This window comes from Panthera tigris, chromosome B2 (assembly GCF_018350195.1).
Source record: "Panthera tigris isolate Pti1 chromosome B2, P.tigris_Pti1_mat1.1, whole genome shotgun sequence".
Taxonomy (NCBI): domain Eukaryota; kingdom Metazoa; phylum Chordata; class Mammalia; order Carnivora; family Felidae; genus Panthera; species Panthera tigris.
Window position 1 is genome coordinate 111645384 of NC_056664.1, and position 26187 is coordinate 111671570.

Here is a 26187-nt window from a genome sequence, read left to right on the forward strand (position 1 = left end):
AAATGCCATTTAAATGCCCACTTTATAGTGTCACATTTACAACGATATTTTGGGTCATCACAGTCATTGGAATTCACTCACCCCTCAGAAAATATTTCATTCTGGTCATAACATCACATTTTTCCTCTCATGCAAAACGAACAATCCATAGTCATATGTTGTTTCTTTCTTTAAGCCACAGTTTCTAAATTGAGTGTCTAGCATTTATAATCAACTGCTTCATTTAATTCAGGTCGATTTTAAATGCTAGGCATTCATTTGGTGGGCTGTGAGCAGCCTGTGGTTTTGTTAGATCTACAGCATAAAGAAACAATTTTTCTTATCCTGATCCTATAGCTGTCTGGGAAAGGTGACACACGGTGAGACATAATGATAAGAAAGGCTACAGCTGCCCTAGGCAGTCAGATACCAAAGCCAGATGATTAAACCATTCTGTAGCATTCCCCAGAGACAAAGCAGAGGAAAAAAATGTTTAGAATGCTTAGTGCTAAAAAAAAAAAAAATCAAAAAACAAAACAAAACAAAAAATACCTCCAGAACAGAATTCACACATGCTTTATGTGTTTTTGTTCTTCCAACCCCCACCTCTGCCTCTATGATTCCTCCTACTAATAAAGAACTTAAAACAAGAACAATGATAGGTTTTAAAATACCTGTTGACTAGGAATTCTTTTCTTTATCAGTTGCATAGAAATACCAATTTGATTAACTTGGAATGATTATAAAAGGACTTAGAATTTTCCATGTCTCCCCATGAGGAAGATAGTTTTCTATCACTCCTAAGAGACACACTTATTCATTCTGTTGCTTCATCTTAGTTCTTATTTTCATTTGGGTGCATTTAATAGTAAAGGAACTGAAATATATTCAGGACAGTTGAGATTGCTGGATTAATTACAGGGTGATTGATGGGTTTACCTGGCAAATCCCAGACCTATTTGCTTTTCAAAAGCAAACCCTTAATATTAGATCTAATGTGGAGATTCATAACTTGGGCAGACTGTTTTTAGGTCTCTGGCACACACTCTATACTGACACTCTTGTTTTAGGTAGAGAGGAAGGAGGATTGGCATATGTAGTTTTATACCTCCCCTTCTTCTGGAAATTCAGGAGTTAACTTTTTTTTTCTTTTGTTATCTTCAACTTGGTTGAAGGCAGGTAGCAAGCAGCCCTCTCTAGAGATGGATTCTGTCAGCACTTCAATAGCTCCCTTAAATGAGAATAGTCACATTCAATAGGGGTTGGAGAAAATAGAGTACATATTTGCTTGAACAAGAGAAGAGGAAAACATTAACAAATGAGACATGTTCTTTTAAATATATAAAGCACCAAGTTTTAAAGTCAAAAATGCCTAAATAAGTCTCGCTATAGGATGCCGTGTCGCCTGTACTTTGAGTGGGATTCCAGCCTTTCTCCCAGCTGGGCTCTGCTTCTCTCCTGCCAGACAGTCTTCCCCTTGGAAATGTTCTGTTTCTTACCTATTGGTCTCCATTCACACCCTTGAACTACTTTGAGTCTTTCAGGGAAAGGAGGTGATGAAACTTCACTAATCTCTTAACAAAATTCTAGCTATATATCTGTGAACCATAGCTGCCAAACACCTTAAAATCCCATCCCATTTTCCTACAGAATGGGACCTTCTGGAGTGAGATGTGAAGATGTTTTGCTTTCCGTTTTTCTATATGACAATATCTTTTCTTTTAACCGCCTCTGAATGTCACCGACTTCAAAATTTCGTTGTGTAATTTACACATTTTAATCTTCCTTCTTCTCTTTTTTCCCCCTTTTCTCTTTACTACCTAAAGTCTGTCTTGTCTTGTTAACTGTTCTCTGATACAGTACTGCACCTCTTACCATCTCACTGTGTTACGTTCACCAGAGGCTACTTAAGAGACTATGAAGCCTCCAGAGGATTGATTGGTGCATTAGCTCAATGATTCTCACTTGTATTTTATCTGATGCCCTCACTAAGGCTTTCTTTCAAAGCATAGACTATACTGTCCCTTTTATTTAAATAATATTTAAAAATATCAAGAGCTTACTTTTGCCACATCAGGAGACCTATTAAGTTGTGAAGAAAAAGGAACAAGAGGAAATCTAGGAATGGCTCTTTTCACCATTAGTTAACAGCTACTGAAAATTCCAAGTCTCTGTTTTTAAACCTTCTCAGAACCTCTGATGACTCCCCTAAAGATCCTGATTCCATGGGCATCTTGACCAGTCCAACAGCCATTGTTTCTAGTTTCATCAAGAACTAAGAGAAAAATATATGTTGTCTAAGGCAGTTTCTTCACACAAGGCATTTTGGAGAACCTATGCCTTTGAAGTAGGTTAAAAAGTGTTGTGTGTTTTATCTAGTTGAGACCATATTTAGTTATTTATTTATTTTTCAATGTTTGTTTTTGAGAGCAAGAGAAAACCAGAGAAGGGGAGAGGGGCTGAGAGAGAGGAGGACAGAGGATCCAAAGTGGGCTCTGTGCTGACAGCAGCAAGCCTGATGCGGGGCTTGAACCCACGAACTGTGAGATCATGACCTGAGCTGAAGTTGGACACTCAACCAACCAAGCCACCCAGGTGCCCCATAGTTTAGACTATCTTTAAAATACAGTTTGAAATTGTTTATAGAAGGATTAAGTGAAAGTTAGCAAAGTCTATGAAATGTGTTAGTGTCCATTATGCAGCAGTGCCATTCTGAATATGTCCTAAAGAAATAATTTGATAATTGAACCAATATGTATGTTTTAATAGGATCTTTAATTAAAAAAATTGAAGCTACCTGAAAATAATAGGGGACTGAGTAAATTATCCTCCATCTATATAATGGACTATAAGTAAACATTTAAAAATAATCGAGGTCTCTATTTATCATCATGGAAAGATTTTCACAAGATTTTGCTGAGAGAAAAAACAGCCTATACGATATGATGGTGTTTAACATTTTTTGAGAAAATGTGGTTTATATGAATATTATACATACATTTTATTGGATAGGTAGGATAGATAAGTATGTTAACAGAGATTAAGTAAATGGCAGAATTATGAGTAATTTCTATTTTTCTTTCTAGCAATTATTTTTTAGTAATATATAATATACTATATTATATAATATACTATAATATATAATATACTATATTATATACTATACTATAATATATAATATAATATATAATAATTTAGTAATATATAAGTAATATAGCTTAATTTTGAACTTAGTGAAATTTAAACCAAATTTTAAAAAGAAGAGTTGGTCTCAGTAAGGACCCCAAATAAAGACTGAGGAGATGATATCTAAGCTGAGTTTTCAACAGAGTTCTCAAGGTGAATGTGGTTGTTCCCTTTCAAGTAGAAGGAGCAAGAGAGGGGCAAGAGCTGTTAGGTGTTGGAGAGTTATTATAAGGGCATTTATGAACAACTCTGAGTGTGACTGCAATGGAAATAAAGTTGTGTGACAGGCAGGAGGCAAATCTTGAAATACAGCCAGGTGAAAGAGTTTGAATTTTGTCCTGAAGGAATGTGAAGGACTTTTTTAAAAAGAAGACTGACATGATAAGATTGCATTTTTAGAAAGAACACTCTGGCAACACTGTGGAAAATGAATCGGCAACCTATTACAGTCCACTGTGCATGAAATGGTGAGGTCCCAGGCTAAAGCAGTGGCAGTGTGCTTGGAAAAACAAGAACCGAGTTTATAGATCCTTAATAAGTAGAAACAGGGCTTAGTAGGTTGGAGGCAAGGGTGCAGGTGTCAATGATAATCTCTGGGCTGATAATCTTGGGCTGACTGAGAAAGGGAGAAAGAGAGGAGAACCAGACATGAGAGCAAGGAGGACTTGGTGCTGCACAGGGTGCATTTGACAAACTCCCATCTCACCCAAGTGGTGATGCCCATAGACAAGCTGCACGTCAGAGTCTATAAGACCCGGGCAGCAGATGTGAACTTGCACGTAGACAGTGTACCTGTGAGAGTGATTATAGAAGTATGTGAAGTGTCCAGTGAGGAGGGGCCAGGAGACAACTGTGTAATCATAATTACTTAGTGTTCTGTTAAAAGAAAAAGAACCCAGAAAGGAGACTGAAATGTATTGAAAGATGGGAAAAAAGAAACTCTTGTCACTGAAGCTGAGGGTCATGAGAATTTTAAGATTCTGGGGGTTTTTCAACAGTATTAGACTAAAGCTAAGCCAAGTAAAGTAAGGTCTAAATACTGTGCATGCACTTAGCATCCTGAATGTCACTGGATATCATCTCAGTGATTTAATGGAGAGGAAAAAATGGAAACCTGATCACTGTGGGTTATGGAATGAAAGACATATGAAGAGATGTGTAGAATGATTCTTCCAAAAGCCTAGCTAAAAGAGTGCCTGGGTGACTCAGTAACTTGGTTAAGTTTCCAACTTTGGCTCAGGTCATGATCCTACAGTTCATGAGTTGGAGCCCTGCATCGGGCCCTGCGCTGACAGCTCAGAGCCTGGAGCCTGCTTCAGATTCTGTGTCTCCCTCTCTCTCTACCCCTCCCCAACTCAAGCTCTCTCTCTCTCTCTCTCTCTCTCTCAAAAATAAATAATCATTGAAAATTTTTTAAATAAAAACCTGCCTGTAAGTGGGAAGGGGCAGAGGGGAGAGTGAAAGAGGGAGAGAAAGAGAGGTCAACAGAAGGCTTAAAAAGATTTTGTGGTTTGGGTTCTGGAGGGGAAAACAACAGTAGAATGGGAACATTTAAGGGTAGAGGTGGAAGTGGAGGTAAATGTAATGGATGAGAAAGGAAGCAGGAGATGCAGCATCTAAGCTGTAGTTCAGGAATCAACTATGGAGGATGAAGACTAGCATAGAAGCAGGATCCTAGGCCTTCAGGATGAACAAAGTTGGATGGAAGTTTGAATTTGGAAGAAATCTTGCAGAGTTTTCTCTAAGTAGACTACCAGAACCAAATCATAATTTATATTGTTTCCCCAAAAGAGAAAAGACCCAGCAATTTTTTAATTAAATTTATTTATTTAAACTCAAGTTACTTAACATACAATGTAGTATTTGATTCAGTAGAACCCAGTGATTCATCACTTACATATAACACCCAGTGCTCATCCCAACAAGTGCCCTCCTTAATGCCCATCACCCATGTAGCCCATCCCCCTACCCTCCTCCCCTACAGCAACCCTCAGTTTGTTCTCTGTGTTAAAGACCCAGCGATTTTTATGCAGATTACTAGTACCAACATAACCAAGATCAACCAATTAACTTCAGAAATGGAATAAAAAGGACTATGGAAAAATAACAGACAATGGTGAGAGGTATTGAGAGTGCCGAGGAAAGAGCAGTTTGAAATAGAGTAGTCAAAATAAGCGTCATTAAGAAGGTGACTTTTGAACAAAACTGGAAAGAGGTATAGAGAAAATATCCAGTACTTAAAGGCTGCCATGGGTCTGTTTGTTCAAGTAATAGCAAGAAAGCTCGTGGTGGCTAGAGAAGAGTCATCAAAAAAAGCAAGAGGTCAGGATCAGGTCAGAGAGGTAATGGCGGTGGGGTGCGGGGGACAGATTATGTCATAATTGGGATCCACTGTAAAGACTTTGACCTTTACTCTTAGTAAACTGGAAAGCCAAAGATGGTTTGAACAAAGAATCTAATTTGCATTCTTAAATGATCCTTCTGGCTGCTGTGTTGCTAGTAGATTATAGGTGCAGCAGAAATGGTTGGAAGCAGGGTTGGAAGGGATGAGTTAGGAGGCTGTTGCAGTAAACCCAGCTGAGAAAAATGGCAGCTTGTATCTGGGAGACCACTGTGGTTAAAAGTGGTCAGATTCTGGATATCCTTTGAAGGCAATCCTACAGCATCTCCTGACAGATTGGTTCTGTGGCAGGAGAAAGGACCATGGATGAATCTGTGGGTTTAGGATTTAACACCTGGAAGAATAGCATTGTCATTGCCTGAAACATAAAGGCTTTGGGTACACTCAAGTATTCAGGAGAAGAGCAGTTTAGTTTTAACATGGAAAGTTTGTGATACCTACTAAGACACTGAAGGGGAGATGCCTGGTGGGTAGTTGGAAGCACAATATGGAGCTCCAGAGATACTGCCAAGAAATCTGGTGATAATTTTTAAAAGTTCTGTCTCCAATTCTAGAGAGGAGAGAAGGAGAAAGGTTTGATTTCCTGACGCTCAACCCTTTGTACTCCCACTATGCTTAGACACAGCAGATGGAAGGGGCTCGGTCAACATTTGATAATCAAATAATTCAAGTACATCCTTTACTTCCATGAAGGAAACTCCTTCATCTCTTCTCACTACAGGATATTGGAATATTAAGTATCCAATGGACTGAGTAGTAAAGGCAAGAACAGGTATTCAGGAAATTTTTGAGACAGGCAAAAATGGAACTCAGAAGTGAGTTCTGCATCTGCCCCTCTCCCAGGAGGCTCATTGGGCCAAATGATTCTGAACCTTCCTTTGCAGCTATCTTAGGATAAAACCAGCCCTTAATCTCCTCAAAGGAACTTCAGTTTTCACCCATTGGATTAATTGTTTTAACTAGGAAGTTGATATAGGACAGATTAAAAACTGACAATATAAATCGAGGTCATCTCCAAACAATATATTCAAGTTCTGAATTATTCAGCAAATTTTGACCATCCAGAAAACATTACATTATTTGTTTAATCCCATTTCATTTTCCCCCAAGAGCTCTCTGACTAGGATGTAGTTATATACAGGTGAAGCTTCAGTTTATCATGAAAAAATGTATTGTAATTCCACGTGAACGTAAAGAGAACGTTATCTCCGAAGCAGGAAAATGCCTGTGGCTTCAATCTCTCATTCAACTTGAGCAGTGACCCTGCCATCTTAGCTGTGATAACACTATGAGGAACCGAACTGTATCAGTCAGGGTTATTGCACTGGGCAGCTTCAGAACCCTCTTGACACTGGTTTAATTGAAATAAAGATTTTTTTTTCTTTTACTATCCCGAACATTTCTGTTCCCTTACAGAGGTCAAGCTCCTAAAGTACCAATAGCATCTAAAGAGTCGGGGCCGAGGGGACCAAAACAGAAATTTGAAGTGGCCTCGCCTAGGAGGATTCCATAATGTGAGAATGCTCCATTTGCTGTGCCAGCTTCAATACTCTGCTCCTTTTGACTGACGCTAGCTCCTCTAGCAGAAGAGAAAAATCAAACCTCATCCTCCTGAATCCACTCGTAGTTTGGTTTTGAGGATTTTCTGCTCTGAAACAATATCCAGAGATCTCGGTTACACACTCAGTCCATACTATAAGAAATTATTAGATCTAGTATGTGAGGGGCGTGTGTGTGTGTGTGTGTGTGTGTGTGTTCCCTTGCCTTCCCAAGTAGCGTAAACTCCTGAGGGTGGGCTGTGCCTTTTATTTCTACGATAGCTTTATATTTCACTTCTAATACAGCCTACATATGTTATTCTCCATCTCTATTTTATGACTCCTGTCTATTATACTATATTTTCTAAGAGATAAACTGTGGTTTATATTTTTTTATTTCTCCAATAATAACTAGAGTATCAAGTTTCAAACTCTAGACATTCCTTATTAACAATTATTTATGTATTTTTGTGCCAAGTGGTTATTTTACCTTTTGGGAAATTAAAAGTTCCTTTTTTATATTAGGTATCTATATTTCGTCTTTGTTGTAGTTTATTTCATCTTCCTCGTAGATGTACAATTTAGGTGAAAAGCCTAGGTGTCCCATTAAAGGTCAATAGTAAATAGAAATAGTTGATATGAGCCTGAAATTGTTACCTCTGCAAAATAAAGTGTAGTCAAGGAAATATACTGTCATCTGGGCATATTTTTTTCAATTGCCTCAAAATTTAAATTTAAGAGAATGTATTTTCCGTACAGGGTTTTAATAAATAAATAATGTTACAGCCCAGAAAGAAAGTTATGCTGTTGATATTTCTTTATGTTTATTTTCCTGAACAGCTATATTTCAAGAGAGAAAGTTTAGTCCATGAGGTGGGTATTCTAAAAATCCATAGTGCCAGGGAGAATGCAGCCTTTTGGGTCCTGGGCTGAGTTGATGGCACAGTCTTGTAAAGACCATGGATTCTGGAACCAGCCAGCCTGGGTTTGAATCCTAGCTCTACTACTAACTGCAAGGTGACTTCAAAGAAGTCACTGAACTCTGTAGCTCAAATTCTTCATCTATAAGGAGGGTATAATAATTATAGCTACCTCATAAGGCATGAGGAGTTAAAGACTTAAGGCATGAACAGTGTCTGGCACAGAATGAGTACCATATAAGTGTTAATTACTATTATTCACTAAGACTCACAGATTGAATATGTTCATCGGAGATGAAGAACTGCAAATTCTATTTGCTTTTCGGGAAGCTGTAAAGATTGAACATGATAAATGACCAGAACAGTGAAGTTGCAAGTAGTTGGGGATCAGCTCTCTGAAGAAAGAGATTTAGAAGGAATTATACAAATTCTAGACGGGACTTCTGAGGTGGAGGGGGAAGTTAAGTATAGAAAAAATATCTCTTCAACGGTCTTAATTTTAGAAAATTGATCTGCAGAACCAGACTGGGCTAATATTAGAAGAACTCAATCAATCTTCACACAAGATCATAAAAAGAAACAGAATGTACTCTCTTACTTAGTATTTCTTTCTCTCTTAAAACCCACATTTGCACACACACATGCTGACACACACATACACATGTGCCCAGTGATGACATTCAGTAATGAAATTTCAACAATTTTGAAGTCATTAAGGTAAAGTGAGGAGATAGATTGTCATCAAGCCTCACTTTTCTGGGAGAACAGCTCATAAAGGCAGTATCTTTAAAGACAAGAAAGAAAGCAGACAGCTTTCTCTCCCTCTAATTTCTGATGCTATGGTTATGAAGAGTGTGCTTTTCGTATCTTTTTAAGTGTAATAAAAAAATAATGAAATGGAACACATTTTCCTGGAGTGCAGGAAAAAACTACAAGTCGTGTAAATACGAATATGCTGAGTTAAAAGAATGAAAACTTGGTTCTCACAGCATCTGGATCACAATTTTAAAATTATAAATTAAGAAAATAATCCCTGCATGGGGGCCATTCTCAACAAATTTTGTTTGTTTTTCATATCTTTAAAAACTTGTCAAATCTTTTTCTTTCTCTTTTGTTCCCTCTTCTTGCTTCTTTAATGAAGTCATCACTGCTGTACTCTCCTTGATAATTTTTGACAAGTGTATAATTAGAAAACGTTAATGATATATTAGAGGGAGAAAATAAGAACTGATAATCTGGATAGAATTCATTTGACATAAATTGAGGAAAAGTTAGAGCTCAAAAATATGAATGAAATTTACTAATAAAGAATAAGTAAATATCTTTTAAAGGACTTTTAAATTGGAAGGGAGACAATTCTAAATCCCACTTCAATTTTAGAAGATGTTTTTATAAAAATTCTAGTTTAGCCAATAGTTCTCAACTTGTACACCCTTAAAGCTAAAGAAGAAGAAGAAGAAGAAGAAGAAGAAGAAGAAGAAAAGAAAAGAGAAAAGAAAGAAACAGCATCCACTTGAGATGAATTAGTACAGGCTAGCAACAAAAAAGAAATAAAAGACCATCTTCCTTCTTGAGGGGATGGCGAAATAGAGTGTGAGTCTGACGAACATTTAGAGATGAGGAGAATGATTAAATATATGACGTTTCTCCTAGAAGCTGAAAGTATGTTCATAGTTATGATTTCACATTGTTATCTTCACATTGGCCTGTAAAGTATATGAAACATATCTTCCTATCACTACTTAATCATGAAATCCTAAAGTATAAGGACATAAATGAGTTATTCCAAGGGGCACCTGAGTGGCTCAGTCAGTTAATCAGTCAGCTGAATCTTGGTTTCAGCTCAGGTCAAGCATGATCTCACTGTTCACAGTTCGAGTGCCACATCAAGCTCTGTGCTGATAGTGCGGAGCCTCCTTTGGATTCTCTCTCTCTTCCTCTCTCTCTCTTTCTCTGTCTCTGTCTCTCTCTCTCTCTGCCCTTTCCCCACTCATGCTGTCTTTCTCAAAATAAATAAACTTTAAAAAACCAAAACAAAAACAAAAATAAATGAGTTATTCCAAGATACAAGACTGGAACTAGATGGAAATAGGAACTCATTAATTTTTGAGAGCCTACTAAGTGTTGGGCAAAATGCTTATTCATTTTCCAGTGAAAGCCTTCCAATCTACTGGGATCAATTTATTCTCTATTCTTTCTTAAAAGAAAGCCCAGACTCCCATCCCATACACAATGTATTCTGCAATATCATTGGGAATTTGGGGGCCTTTATTGATGCCCTTAACTTCACCCTTTCAACTAAATTCTCAGTTATCCCTTTACATCTCATTTTTTTATATTGTCACCTTGATTCCTTCAGTTCCCCAAAGCAATATTCATATAAGAATGCATAGCAAGACTTTACTAATGTTTCAAGTATAATGAGATGTTGGGTGGATGATCACACTGTACCAACATACCAAAAAATTAAAAATAAGACTAAAATTTGCATAATAGAATCTATATTCTTGAAGAAGCCACTGTTTAGTCTTTTTGCTAATTATTTCCAGAAACTCAGACCACTTCTAGCTAGCCAGTCTAGTCTGCAAAGACTCAGAAATTCCACTAGTAGGTATTTCTTTAAGAGAAATTAAAAAGACACGTTCATAAAAGATCTGTAGAAAATGTTTAGGGAAGCTTTATTCATAGTATCACCAGCAGTAAACTGAAGGTAATTAGTGGCTCACCAATATACTTCTGATATAAGAAGCCCATTCTGGGCTTCTGTGTAGAAACATATATAAACAATTCAGAGGAGGACTATAAAATTATGATGAGTTGGAACCACTGAAAGAGAACTGAAATGGTAATTAAATGAGTGGGAGGAACACTCCAGTTCTCCAGCATACTACAGGTTTCCCATGAGTGGCATTAAACCCTTCTGTGGTTTGATAGCTCAGCCAGTTTGTTTCTTTCTAATTTCCAAGATCTGCCAATCCGAAGCTCAGTACTATCCTCTGTATCCAAATTTCCAACTTGGAAAATGAGACGAACTTAATTTTGGGAATTTTTTTCTGCATGTGAATTCACTCTGATTCTTAGAATCTTATGTTCCCTTCACTTGAGAATGTTGTCAGTTTTGCCTTTTGGAGAGTGAAAAATATAAGATTCATGTAGACATGAATTCAAGTCCTCTTCTGACTATCTCTTAATTTGGGGACATCAGTTAATTTCTCTAGCCCCAGTTTTCTCATTTATAAATCATGGATAAGACTCTCTCCTTGGTTCTGGAAAGAATGGATTGGACAATAGCTGTAAAGATGTTAGCATATACCCAGACTATAGCAAGGATTCCAACAATGCTAGAAGTCACTAGCCTTTCCTTTCCTACTTCCCAGGATATAAGGGGTTAGTTAGATGATTAGTTGTTTTGAGGTTTAAACACTGAAAAATTAAAAAATGAAGTACAGAAATACACTAACAGTTTTTCTAGTTTATATATTTCCAAATGGTAATAATCGTGTAACTAGTAATTAATGAAATTCTTTAATTCTGAGGTAGTTGACACAGTGTCTTGCACCTTCATATTGCCTAGGAGTTGTGTAGAAAGAAGACAACCTAGAATTTATGTTGAAAAGAAGGTAACTCAGATGTAAAGGAAAAAGAGGTCAATGAAGAACAGCAATCTTAGCCAAGTTCTGAATCCAAAGTTATTCAATCCAACTGGATTATACTGCTCACACGGATAGGGTTGACAGGTCCTTAAAAAGTGACACTTCAATTCGGTTTTGTGCCTTTTAAAATTGCTTTGGGAAAAAACTGGTCTTCAAATTTGTGTCTTCCCCAATCTACATCTTATTCCCCTTGGGGTTCTTTTTCTGTTACTACCTTCACTCCTATTCATCTTCCCCTGCCTCATATTGCAGCCAGAACTTTGCTTCAGAAGCAAGCTTCATTGAATGCTACATAAAATACCTTTTCATACAGCACACAGCTTATTCCCACAGATGTCATGGTAAATGGACCAATTGCTCTAAGTTTCCTTTTGAACTGTATTTTCAAAACCCAAATAATACATCTAAGTTTACTATAACATTTTGAAGCAACTTTTCTCTTTAGCTGGTATGTTCTGATGTTTTCTTTTTAGATTTTTTTCCTTTCTCAGTACAGTGAAAGCTCTATCCTTGTTGACACCATTTTTCTATAATGCAAACCAATAACTCATTTTTGATAATGGTGAGTTTGTCATTTAGCAATTTCTCCCGACATTCATTATTTTCCATAAGAAAAAAAAGCCTTATGAAGATTCATTAAAATTAGGTAACATTGACTCTTTCTTATATCCCACCACATAGCCAATCATTGTGGGCCAAGTATTTCTCACATACTATGAGAGTATAGCATTGGCTTCCAAGCCATGGGGATATCCCAGTTGCCCATGCCAAAACATCCATAGTCTGGCAAGGAGTCTGAGGTCAGATTTGTAGTTTGTCTAATGAGATTTATGATTCTGTTATATTTCTTGACTCAGCCCCTGTTTCTGTAAAGAAATACTTAAATGGAAGTTACCTCCTAGCTGGGAGATGACAACTGGGTCAATACCAGAAAGGCCTCTAGTGGGATCTAGTCTAATTAGTATCCTCAGAAGAAATTGGAAGGAGTGACTTTTACCCAGACAGAAGCCTTGTGCCCACATACATCTGCATTATCCTCTATGACCCCAGATTCCCTGAGAAATGTGGACAAGACAGAATCTTAGAAACCAAAGATAAGTTTTTATTCACCATCCCCCAAACATTAAATGATCCACTATATTTCATCACAGTTACTTTAACAATGAAAAATACAGAATATTTGCAAACCTATCATGGGTGGGTGTGTTCACTTTGCCCTTTGACAAATGCTAATTTAACAGCTTATTTGCACAGGAAACATCTGAATGCACTTGTGATTTCCAAATTCTTATTTCTAAACAATGATGATTTACTCATTACTTCTTTTCTAAAATCTCTGAGTGAAGTGATCACAGAGGTTATCTGGTCCTTAATGATGTCTCCAGGAAGGAGGCAGACATCAGTCTGCATGGGGAATTCTCTTTCACTATCGTCATCGTCATCGTTGTCACTGTTGTAGTCGTCGTCATCATCATCATCATCATCACCACAAAGTTTATTGAGAACTTTCTATGATCCAGGAAGTTTTCTCATCCTGTCTCATTTCTCTGTCTCCCTTCACAGTGTGGTTACAATTCCATTGGGCATCTCTCTTCATTTATGGTATCAACATTGAACACTGTCAGCATTTTGATGGACAAGACCAGAAGGAAGTGGGGCTATTTGCCTCCTTTGTTCTAGACACAGTAATTTTCTTCAGATAACCTAGGACCATACTACTTGTATAGGCATCCTCCATATAATTACAAAACTTGATCATTGGGTCACAGTTGTCCTTCCTCAATAATTTTTAAATGTCCTGCAGAGCAGGACTTTAGGTGAGAGGCCTAAAGTATGCCCATTGGAACCGGCTCTCAGTTTTAAACTGATCTCTTCATCATTGCTCTTTTCAGAGTCCAGGTCTTTAATCAGACACAGATCCAGTGTATAGTCTCCATGCATATTATATATATACACATACATATTCTCATGATGTCATCTCATTAATGACTTCTTGAAATATAGTGTTGTAGTATGTGCTGCAGGACCCAGTGCATTACATGTTCTACATTTTCCTTCTAATCTAGCACCTCTAAAAAAGAAAAAAGAATGTTAACATAGTTTTTGCACCTTTTTAAAATATAGGTTATTTTTGCAACTAGTATTCCAATATAATTATCCTGTTTTCAGAAGAATCTGGCCTTGTATCCCCATCATCACCAGGGACAGCATGCTCCTTTCAATGAAATGCAGTGAACATTTTTAGCCTTGTCTATTGTTGACATACCTAAGTTGAACTAACTTATTTCTGCATATGCCTTATTTGTATCATTAATTTTGCTTTAAGTTCCCGATTATCTCTGAGCAAACAGTATGGTATTTGAATCGTTTTATCAGAAAGGAATTATGTGCTATTTCTTCAAATTTTTTGCTGGAAAATATTAATTATTTATATTTTGCAGAACATTTTAAAACTGCACTTTCTTTCCCAAATGTTACATTATAATAAATCGCAGTCCCTAATACATTATATAATCTTAAATTCAGTTTTACTATTAAATTAGTAGGGTGTTATTGATAGGTTGCTTTTTGCATTTCCCATTTTCTTTTTTTAGTGAGATATAATTAACATATTACATTGTATTGGTTTTAGGTGTAACAGCATAATGCCAGTCATTTTCAGTGAATGGATTTGGTTAAGTGCTTTCATTATGGCTCCTACCTCAAAAAGGAAGGCATCTTGTGGCAGCTCTATTGCAGTAGATGAGCATTTCTTTGATCACCTCCCAACTGGCAAATGTATAGAACGATTGAACTGCTGCTCTCAATACAGTTTTTAAACTAATTTGTTAAACTCCGAAAGAGGTATTAACCATCACAACATTTGAATTTTATTAGCTGTCTTTTACCCTACCTGAATATCTTTTGCTCTGCCAACTTTACTCCTACATTAGTCTCATCTGAACTCAGATAACTTTTGGTAAGTTTGGTCTGAAGAAATCTACCAATCTCCAGAGGCCAGTTTATAATGGGAATTATTGGGTAAGCCAGGGTTGGCATTTGGTTCAGTCCATTTCCCAGTCTTAAGGAGATAATACCAGTTTGCATGTACGTCTACTTTTATTTAATCTTTTAAACAGTGTTTAATACAGTCATGCTTGATGATGCGGCACAATACCTAAAGGCTGGTATTAAGATATGTTTCTGATCCTCTGAAAAGCTTTTCTGACTCAGTAGGCTGTGAACATTCACAATAGCCCTAAAGGCAATCCTCTATGAGTTATTGTAGGTTGATAACTGCACCTGGATTATCCGTAGCAAAGAAAATTCGCGACATGCTTTCTAACAGTCCAGTCAGTGGAATAGTATGGGATAAGAATCGTCTGGTGGACAAGATAGATGATACACCAGCCCACATAAAATATATTTCATATAAAAGACCTTCATTAATAATGCTGATATAATCATATTAGAATCCTTTGCTGAAGCAATCTCAAATTATGTAAATGGAGCAAGGTACAAAAGAGCAAGTAAAATCATTTGCAACTTAAAAGTATATTTTGTGAGGGCATAATATCCTTCTGTTCAAATTCATATTACAAAAAGCATGGGCTTATAGCATCTGAATTATGAACTGAGAACAAAAGTAGATGACTTCGTTTAAATGAAACATAAAACTAATTTATTTGAGAAAGAGATAATTGCAGATAAGAAAGTAGTGTTTGCTACCCCTCACCTCCAACCCCAGTCAAAAAAGAGTGTCAAATAGTGATTCTATATTGTATCAACATCAAAAACTATTGTAGACTTCTGTGTTGGTCTAAGAGCTCAGAATTAAAATATGTCTTTGGGGGCGCCTGGGTGGCTCGGTCGGTTGAGCGTCCGACTTCGGCTCAGGTGATGATCTCACGGTCCATGGATTCGAGCCCCGCGTCGGGCTCTGTGCTGACAGCTCAGAGCCTGGAGCCTGTTTCAGATTCTGTGTCTCCCTCTCTCTGTGACCCTCCCCCGTTGATGCTCTGTCTCTCTCTGTCTCAAAAATAAATAAATGTTAAAAAAAAAAATTAAAATATATCTTTGTACTGAAGAAAACAAGCATATCTACTTTGTTTCCATAAATTTACAAATTCAAAAATTAAAATATAAATGTTTTTAACATAAATAACGGTTGCCTAAAATACAGTATTTTTAAATTAAACTTTCCACTGTGAGATAATTGTAGATCACATGCAATTGTGAAATAATGCAGAAAGATCCTGTATACCCTTTACCCAGGTTCCCCCAGTGGTAACATCTTGCAAACTATAGCACAGTATCACTGAGAGGATGGTGATTGCCGAACTTCTATCAGATAAGGATCCATCGTGATGCCTCTTTACAACCACATCCACCTGTGACTCCCACCTAACTTAATCCCTGGCAACCACTAATCTGTTCTCAATTTCTATAATTTTGTCATGCCAAGAATGTAATATAAATGACATTATATATTATATAACCTTTTAGGATTGGCTTTCTTCATCCAGCATAATTCTATGGATTTTCATACAGGTAGCTGCATATATATCAATAGTTCTTTCCTTTTATTGCTAAGTAGTATTCCATAATGTGAACATATCACTGTTTCTTTAACTACTCACCTACTTAAGGACATCTGGGTTGTGTCCAGTTTTTGTCTATTATGGATAAAGCTGCTATAAACATGTGTACAGTTGTTTGTGTGAACACGTCTTCATTTCTTTGGGGTAAATGGCCATGAGTGCAATTGCTGGGTTGTATTGTAGTTGTGTGTTTAGTTTTAAAGGAAACCCACAAACTGGTTTTTAAACTGGGGTACATAAATATTTCCCTCTTTCTGCTTTCAAGATTTTTGTGTCTGATTTTTCAAATTTTGACTGTCATGTATCTTGGTGTGAATTTCTTTGGACTTACCCTGTTTGGGCTTCACTCAACTTTTTGAATATGTAATTTCACATCATTTGTCAAATTTAGGAAGTTTTCAGTCACTATTTTTTTAGTACTTTTTTAGTACTGCTCTATTTTCATTTCAGGGCACCAATGACACATATGTCATCTGTTTTACTATAGTTTCAAGGGTCCCTGAGGCTCTGTTCATTTTTTTCAATCTACTTTTTTCTCTCTTGTCCATATAGGATAATTTCTATTATTCTATGAATTCAAATTCATGGATTCCTTCTTGTCTTCTCCATTCTGTAGTTCAGTTTTGTTGTTGTTATTGCATTTTTTTAGCTCTAAATTTTCAATCTGGTTCTTCTTTAGTTCTTCTATTTCTTTGCTGAGACTATTTTTTAAATTTATTTCAAATGTGTTCATAAATTGCTTGTTGAAGCATTTTTATGAAAACTATTTTAAAATATTTGTCAGATAATTCTAACATCTCTATCATCCAGCTCTGTGTTAACTGCAACTGATTGCCTTTTTTCATTCAGCTTGAGATCTTCCTTATTAGCATGTTGAACTTTTACATTGAAACATGGGCATTTTGGGTATTATATTATGAGACTCTAGACCTTTCTTAAACCTCCTGTTTTAGATGGCGGCTTCTTCTGAAACCACTTTGGCAGGTGAAGGAGAGATAACACTCATCACTTCCAAGTGGGATAGAAGTCCAGTTCCCCACTCATCTTCCTTTGAAACCACAGAAGGGGAAGGGCTTCTCATTAAGGCTGGGAGGCAGTGGAAGTTCCTGCCCCCCACTTGGCCTTCAATAATATCTCCAAGGTTGGGGGGGGTGGGTAGCAATGTCTTGTTACTGCTCTCAGGTGCCTTTGTATGACACCATGGGGATAGAGGATTGCCCTCATTACTTCTCAGCATTGGTAAAAATTCTGATTCTCCACTAGATCTCCCTGACACCACCTGAGATGTGCCTCCATACTACAGAGTGAGGTTGGAAGCTAGATTCCCCCCATGGTCTCTAACTGACACTAAGGAGAGGGTCTTCCTCCTTTCTGAAAAAAATGCAAGTCCAACTTTTCTGCCTGACTTCTCAGACACTGCAGCATGGTTATGGGGGGTGTCTTGACACCCCCCCACTCTTTGTTCCTGTGGTTGGGGAATGGAACTACAGTTTTTTTCTGTGATGTTGGCCAAAGAAAAGCTATTATCATCTTAACATTATGTCTTACTAGGCTGTCTTTTTCCTGGTCATTTGGCTAGAGAAAGTAGGCTTTTACTGGGGCTTTTTGATCTGTGCCTGTTGGCATTTCTGAGTTGTGAGCTTCTTCAGCTCCAGATCTGGTATATATGAGACGAAAGAAAAATAGGGAACTCATTCCCATGTTTTTCCTTGGGTCTCAACGTTTCTAGGAGTCCACATTCTTTCCACTTTTCAGTATCTTCCTATGTGTGTTATATATAAAATGTCTTATTTTTTTCAGTTGCACTTTTAGTGAGACTAGGGTTAGAGACAACTATGTGTACTCCAACTTCCTGGAAAGAGAAATCCAAAAGATAGTATTTTAAAAACTAAGGTTGTTACATTTTCAATTACTACAATTGAATCTTTTTTTAAGTACTTACCAAAAGGCTTTGGTTTCCTCTTATCTATTAGCTTCTAAGTGAATTTCTGGGACATGCAATCATAATTTGGTTTGTAGATACAAAAAAGAATTTTAATCTGATTAGTTATAGAGAGAAAATATCATTTCCTTTCAACCAGTAATGATATCAAGATGATATGAATTCCCTGTCAGGTGAATTAGAAGTGAACAAATCATATTAGATGCATCAAGGTGAAAAGATGAATAAAAATAAAAAGATTTAGGCTTAGCTCTGCTTTGAATGCCAAAGACTAAAACAACTGGAATATTTTGTTTTGTTTTGTTTTGTTTTACATAAGTGGATAATTGTATGTTTGCCTAGTGTAATACCACTGGTATCTTTCATTGTTATTCTAGTTATATTTAAGTAAAGAACAAAATAAAATTATTTTATTTTATTTTATTTTTTAATTTTAATGTTTATTTTATCTTTAAAAGAGAGACAGACAGACAGACAGACAGAGTGGGAACAGGGGAGGGGCAGAGAGAGGAGACACAGAATCCAAAGCAGGCTCCAGGCTCTGAGCTGTCAGCACACAGCCCGATGTGGGGCTCAAACTCATGAACTGCAAGATCAGGACCTGAGCCGAAGGTGGATGCTTAACTGACTGAACCACCCAGGTCACCCAAATAATTTTTTTAATTCCATGTACTCTGATCTACTTTGACAACATGGGTCATTGTTCTCTGATTTGGGCACCATTATTCCCTTCCCATTGCCCAAACTCCTCTGAATGGAGCTGTTTGCTCCTCCCTGAACATAATTTACATCTTCCCAGAGTTTTCCTTGGTCCTGCTGGGAAGACTATCTAAAACAGTGGCTCTAACTTGGGGCAATTTTATCCTTTAAGGGACATATGGCAATGTCTGCAGACATTTTTGATTTTCTCAGTTGTCAAGTGGATTGATTGTAGGATGTTTCTGGAGAAGCATCCTATAATTCACAACAGATCTTACAAAAAAGTATTTCCCAGCCCAAATGCCAATGGTGCCAAGGTTGAGAAACTCTGGCTGAGTTTGTCTTTGTAACCCACATAGCAATTATAGGTATTGCACATTATAGGAAGCATTTGGAGTTACAAATGATTTGAAGTCCCTTTCTGTAGGTAATTTTTTTAAATTGCTATGGAGTAAGAATTAAATTATAAATTTATATGGTATAGGAAAATTGGAAGATAACAGAGGTTTATGAATCTTGATTAATTTGGGGGGAACTAATTTCCATTTGTATTTAGAGGTGACCAATTTAAAAGCTAAAGTTCTCTTAATCAGCAAGCTTTTGTAATGAAATGCAGCAGGATTTACTTTTATATCAAAGGAGCTCCCCTGATAGTTAAAGAATGCAACTGAATACAATTAAAAGATCACTGGTAAGCAGAATACAGGGCCTTGGCTGCATTCTGGGAGAGTAGTACAGTTAATAATCTAGAATCTAGTGACACTTTAATGAGAAGCTTAAATTTATTGGCCCTGGATCTCAGAATTTATCAATGCTCTTTACCTAGATTTTCATTTAGAAGTAATAAGTGATGGGTGAAGATCAAAAGAAAAGTTTGTGACTAGGAAAAAGTTGCTTTATAGATAATTCAAGTAGTAAGTATTTAAAACTGAAGAGATAAACTATTGATAAATAGATAGAATTTAGTCAAGGATGATAAGGACTCCCTGTGGAAGAAGGGAAGGAGCTATATAAGCAGTACCCAAGGGATTTAACCAAACCCATAGCCTTTTCAACTCATCACAGTCAAATCCAAGTACTAGTGACAGAGTACCCATGGGACTGGCTCACTCAATGATAAGAGCATTTTCATGGATCCTGTTGGATGAAAGATTAAGAAATGTTAGTATAGTCTATTTTTTTTCAGTATCCATGAAAATGTTCAAATTGTGTGATTTTGTTTGGTCCAATCAAAATCTATGCTAAAGCTGTTCTTAATACCACCTGATGATTCTATTATATAAGGAAACAGTTCTTACTACCACTATTTTATTGCCCATTGCAACATACCATTTAAAGAGAAAAATGATGATTTGATGATTTTCCTTTTTTTTTTTTTAAGTTTAGTTATCTATTTTGAGAGAGAGAGAGAGAGAGAGAGAGAGTCACAACTAGGCTCCACACTGTCAGCACAGAGTGTGACTGGGGGCTCAATCTCACAAAACATGAGATGATGACCCAAGCTGAAGTCAAGAGTCAGATGCTCAACCGACTGAGCCACCCAGGCACCCCAATGATTTTTCTAAGATATGCTTTAAAAGAAAAGAAAAGAAAAGAAAAGAAAAGAAAAGAAAAGAAAAGAAAAGAAAAGAAAACTACTGCTAATATATTATTGGTATTCTTCTGTAGCTCTCCATGATGTGTACTGGTTCAGATACTAAATCTGGGGGTGGGAGGAGAGGAGGTATACATCCCCTCTCACCCAGCATTTGAAAACAAAAGCCCTTGAAGAATATGTTGCAGGGATCTTCTTCCTCACCCATTCCTCCTCCAAGCGGGTCACTACTTCTATGCCAGGATAACCACTGTCTTATTCTATGCCAGTTTGCTTTGGAATAGAGCTAGAGTCTGCCAGAATATGCCTTTCTACCTCAAATCCAAATTAGAGATTTTCTAAAGTCTCTCTTTTAAACGGACCCCTCTTTCTCTCCAGATAATACTGTGCTCATTAAATACCTGTCAGCGTACCCTCTGACTTAAAGTGTTCCACTCACATCTTCCAGAAAGATAACTGTCAGCTAATGAAAAAACAATTTCATTTGGCTCCTCCCAGCTGCTCCTTTTTGCCCTGTGACTTAGCTTCCTAATGGGAGACCACAGCCTTTCCTCATGTTCCCTTCCCCATGCCAAATATTATCATATACTGTCAGTTCTCAGCCAGATCAATGCTTTTCTGAAATATCATTGAGCATAATCTTCATCACTGTTCCATCCTTTCTGGAATCCCCCAAACAGAATTATGGGGAGGGGGGAATTCCACTGTTAGGAGATTATATTAGTTTTGCATACTTTTACCAGCATTCATAATTTCACTAAATAAATATGCTACTGATACAAAGGAATACAAAACCACTCAATCTGAGGGAATAGATATCAAAGAACTTTGAGGTGTTCCTTAACAATTTCAGTGAGCAAAGACTTCTCTGACCATAGGGACCTTTTGGCAGTATGTTTCGGAAAGGATGATGTGATTTGTGCTATCCTGGATTCAGTGCATCATGACGTATCTTACCTACAGGCACCCACTCCATCGCTTTGTGTAACATGTCAACCTGCTTGTGCTTGGTGTGCCCTGGTTCCTGTTACAGGTCTAAATAAGAGTTTTTCTTCCATGCAACATGCCACTGAATCTTAATATTTTTTCCCTCAAAACATTTTTCTGTTAGTCGGTGAGAGTCCAATTTTAGAATCTAAGGCTCTTGGCTAATGAAAGTAAATTAGAAGTTGATTGGCACAAATGCAAATGTTATTCCTTTAATAAATGACCATAATTTTTTTCCCTGTACCTAAAATAACTTGTTTTAGATTGCCTGGCAATGAACAAATCTTGCACATAAATGCAGTTCAGAGAAAAAGAGAGCAATGCATTTATTTATAAGGAAAATAGACATCACTTGAATCAAGAGTCCACACTGGAGTCAAGGTTCAGTATGAGAAACCATCATTTTTGAACACTGTCTCTAATTATACACTGCCTGCCATTAAGCCACTACCCAGTGAGGTCCAGTACCATTGTCTTTGCTTCCTGTCTAAAGCATCTTTGTTTTGTTTCAGCTGGCAGGGTTCATCTACGCCTGTTATGTTGTGAAATGTATAACTGAAGAAGAGGACAGCTGTAAGTATTAAAGCTCTATTCTGTTTCTTTCAAGTTCAAAGCATCTCCTTCACTGCCTCCTACCTAGCCTTCTTACTTCTCAGACAGTATCCCCCAACACAACATTGCAACAAGGAATAAACCTTTTGTATTCATTGGGATAAAGTGTTTTTGTAAAAATATCCAACATATTGAAAAAATGGAGAAGCACCCATTTTGAAAACATTTCAAAAACATTCTTTAATTTTACTAAATGCATTTTTAAAGATTTATTTCTCTTATAACAATTCTAGTAGAGAATAAAGAGGGGAAATTGAGGACAGGAATGATTTTTAAGTGTGGTTAATTTGACTGTTTTCTTTTTAGAAACACTTATTAGGTATTAATGCCTAATCAGTTTCACCCAGGACTAAAAATCCCAATAATCAACAGTTTGGAATAGTTCCTAAACTTTTCAAGAACTGACTTCAGACTAATTTAAGAAATGTGTCTTCAGGAAACCAAATGCTCATATTTCCTTTTTGTTCCTACAATTTGATCCAAATGGCTATAACTCTCTGTCAGAGTTCCAGCATTGAGTCCTATTGGTAGCTCTAGAGTTTAGACCTGGTACCATCTTACAAGCCTCTAAGTGGCTTCACTGTGTTTTGCTCTTCTAAACATGGCAGATGGAAGGTTTCACTCCTTCCTTGCCCCTTAAGGATCTGAAATAGGAAGATTGGAAAAACATTCTACTCTCTTGGTACTATCATGAGTACTTGCCTCTGCAGCTATATTTACTCTGAGGAAAAAATCAAAGTTGGGGATATTTTTTTTTCGTTTCCAAAAATATTCATAATGGTTGGGATTTCAAGATGGAAAAGATGAGATCCACTGCTCTGTTACAGGATAATTTGAGGAAAATTCCAAAGAGAGATATGTGTTTCTTCTTCACTTTCCAATCAACCTTTTTCCTAATCTTGCCCCCCACCAAAGTCTTTCCTTCAAACTGATACGAATGTGATTTTTCTAAAGTATATTTCTGATTACATCATGCTTTTTTCATAAACTACCTGCCAATTGACTTGCCATCACGCTATACAAAATAAAGTCCAAACTCCTTACTCTGTTATGACCATTTTTCTACTGACTCGTTCACGCTCACTTTTCTAATCTTCTCTGGAAATGCAGATACAATTCAGTCGTATTAGTGTGGCTGCTCTGTCCCCAATATGGCAGGCTGTATATGCCATGGTGCTTTTTCATCTTTTGCCTGGGATCACCTTACTCTCACATCAGCTACTGAACAAATATCTATTCATCTTTCAATCTATTCATCACCCATGCTCAAGGGTGTCTTTCTCTGTGAAACCTTTCCTGGTCCCTTTCCTATTTCCCCACAAGATACACTCTATGGAATTTTATTATACTTACATGTTTAGATGTTGGTTTTTCATGACTAGATGGTGACTTACTAGAGGTAAAAGTTGTGTATTACTAATCTTAAAATCTCCAAAGCATGCTTTAGCACTTGATTTACTGAGGAGTGTTATACAAATGCTCTTTTAGTGAAAGGACCATTATTCCTTTTAACACAATGAATAACAAACTATGTGCTACATATTCCTGATTTTACCATGTATTATTACTGTGACTGAAAAAGTGTCTCCTCTAAATTAATGACCTGACACTGCTTCCTCCTTTCTAGTAAGTCACTATCTAGTCGTGAAAAACCAACATCTAAATATGTAAGTATAATAAAATTCCATAGAGTGTATCTTGTGGGGAAATAGGAAAGGGACCAGGAAAGGTTTCACAGAGAAAGACACCCTTGAGCATGGGTGATGAATAGATTGAAAGATGAATAGATATTTGTTCAGTAGCTGATGTGAGAGTAAGGTGATCCCAGGCAAAAGATGAAAAAGCACCATGGCATATACAGCCTGCCATATTGGGGACAGAGCAGCCACACTAATACGACTGAATTGTATCTGCATTTCCAGAGAAGATTAGAAAAGTGAGCGTGAACGAGTCAGTAGAAAAATGGTCATAACAGAGTAAGGAGTTTGGACTTTATTTTGTATAGCGTGATGGCAAGTCAATTGGCAGGTAGTTTATGAAAAAAGCATGATGTAATCAGAAATATACTTTAGAAAAATCATATTCATCTCAGTGTGAAGGAAAGACTTTGGTCGGGGGCAAGATTAGGAAAAAGGAGACTAGTTAGGACATCATGAAAATGAGATAGGAGATGATTAAGGTCTGGACATCTCTGTATTGGAGATGGAGAGGATAGATGTTAAAAAGAGACATGGAAAAAGGAAGTGATAAATGGGTGGTGGATGGGTACTGTGTAAGAGAAGGCCTGATAGATATCTGGGTTTCTGGTGCAAGTGAATGGTTAAATGGAAATGTCATTTGAGGAAAGTAGAATAGGAATGTAATAATTGGTTCCATTTAGACAGATTGAAATTGAGGTGCCTAATTAATGTACAAGAAAAAATACCTTGTAAGCACTTGTCTTATGCACAAAAGATATATTCAAAGATTAGGAAGGGTGATAGATGTATGGATTTTAAAATACATGGACTTCACAACCTATGTGGAGTTGAAAATGTGTGTTCATTCAAATATTATCATTCAGTGTCTTTGTGCCAAAATTTTGGTGAAGGGAAAGTCCAAATTTCATATGGGAATTGAGCTTTCCTTACACTATATATAATGTTTGACTTCATTTCACAATGATGTCAATGCATTTTTATCTGCAGAAAATACTGTCACACCAAATCTCCTAGACAGATAATCAGTATCCATCTAGAAGAGTGCTTCCCAAAGGAGATCCCAGAAATGCTAGTTCCATAAAATATATTACTCAGAAAAGATTCCAAAGCCAAGTAAGTTTGACACTAAAAATTTAGGATGCACATTTACATATTAACAACTCTGAGGATTTTCCAGTAGAGTGTGTTTGATTTTTCCTCTTCCATAGTTTTGTTTGAACCATACTATGTTGGGTGAGGCCAGATGCAAATCAAAGAGAAAAACTAGGGGGTGCCTGGGTGGCTCGGTTGATTGAGTGTCCGACTTCGGCTCAGGTCATGATCTTGCATTCGTGAGTTTGAGCCCTGCATCGGGCTCTGTGCTGACAGTTCAGAACCTAGTGCCTGCTTCGGATTGGTGTCTCCCTCTCTCTCTCTCTGCCCCTCTCCTGCTTATGGTCTGTTCCTCTCTGTCTCTCAAAAAATAAAATGTTTAAAAAAATAATAAAATAATAATAATAGAAAAACTAGAGGGGTGCCTGGATGGCTCAGCTGTTTGAGCATCTGACTCTTGATGTCAGCTCAGGCCATGATCTCACACAGTTCATGACATCAAGCTCTGTATTGGGCTCTGCACTGACAAAATGGAGTCTACTTGGGATTTTCTCTCCCTCTCTCTCTGCAACCCCCCCACTCTATCTCTCTCTGTCTCTCAAAAATAAATGAACTTTTTTAAAAATTCTAAAAAGAGAGAGAGAAAAACTAGGAAGATTTCTGTAGTTCTACTATGCTCTATTTCCCCAGGGAGAACACAGCACACCATAAAAGGCCACTAGGAGGGGTCACAGGCCAGCGAGAGAGAGCAGAATTGTTGGCCGTGTGGTTTCATTGGACAGGAATGGGCAAAGTAGGGTAAATGGGTTTAGGATTAGCTGGCTAAGTTTGAACCCGTATTCACTGTGACTATTAGACAATATGGCCTGGGAGTACCTAAAGTCTCCAGATGTTTTAGGTGAGCTAGGGTTTACTTGGGAACAGCCAGTAGTCATTTTGTAAAGAGATGTTAAAGCATTAATTTACACAAATTAAAAGTATAGTTAATATCCCAAACATTTGAACACAAAATGCCTTTTCATAAGAAATCTTAATATCCCAGAGAATTAGAATTCTGAAGGACTCAGTTTAAGGAATTCCAACCTATATCAAGCTTTGGCCAAATTATGTAAATCCCAGAAGATATGAAGTCACAAATATCTCTGGGAAGGTCAGGTTTCTCTTTCAAGCATCTAATAATCTATTTTCAAAAGAAAGCTCCCCCAAATAGTGCTTATATCATTATGCATATTTTGACCATGACACCTTATCTGCCTTTCTTAACACAAATCACAAGCAGGCTTCTCATAAATAAGTTTTCCAAT

At 37.0% G+C, this 26187-nt stretch overlaps 1 protein-coding gene across 3 annotated transcripts in view; it reads left to right on the top strand.

The window, feature by feature from the left end:
* The window catches only part of NKAIN2 (sodium/potassium transporting ATPase interacting 2), a 986091-nt gene that overhangs the window by 937272 nt on the left and 22632 nt on the right, over window positions 1-26187 (top strand). For all 3 annotated transcript variants that reach the window (XM_042987110.1, XM_007078666.3, XM_042987109.1), the window contains one exon: window positions 21992-22052. In XM_042987110.1, coding sequence (XP_042843044.1) covers window positions 21992-22052 — 61 coding nt within the window. The remainder of the gene's footprint in view (window positions 1-21991; window positions 22053-26187) is intronic.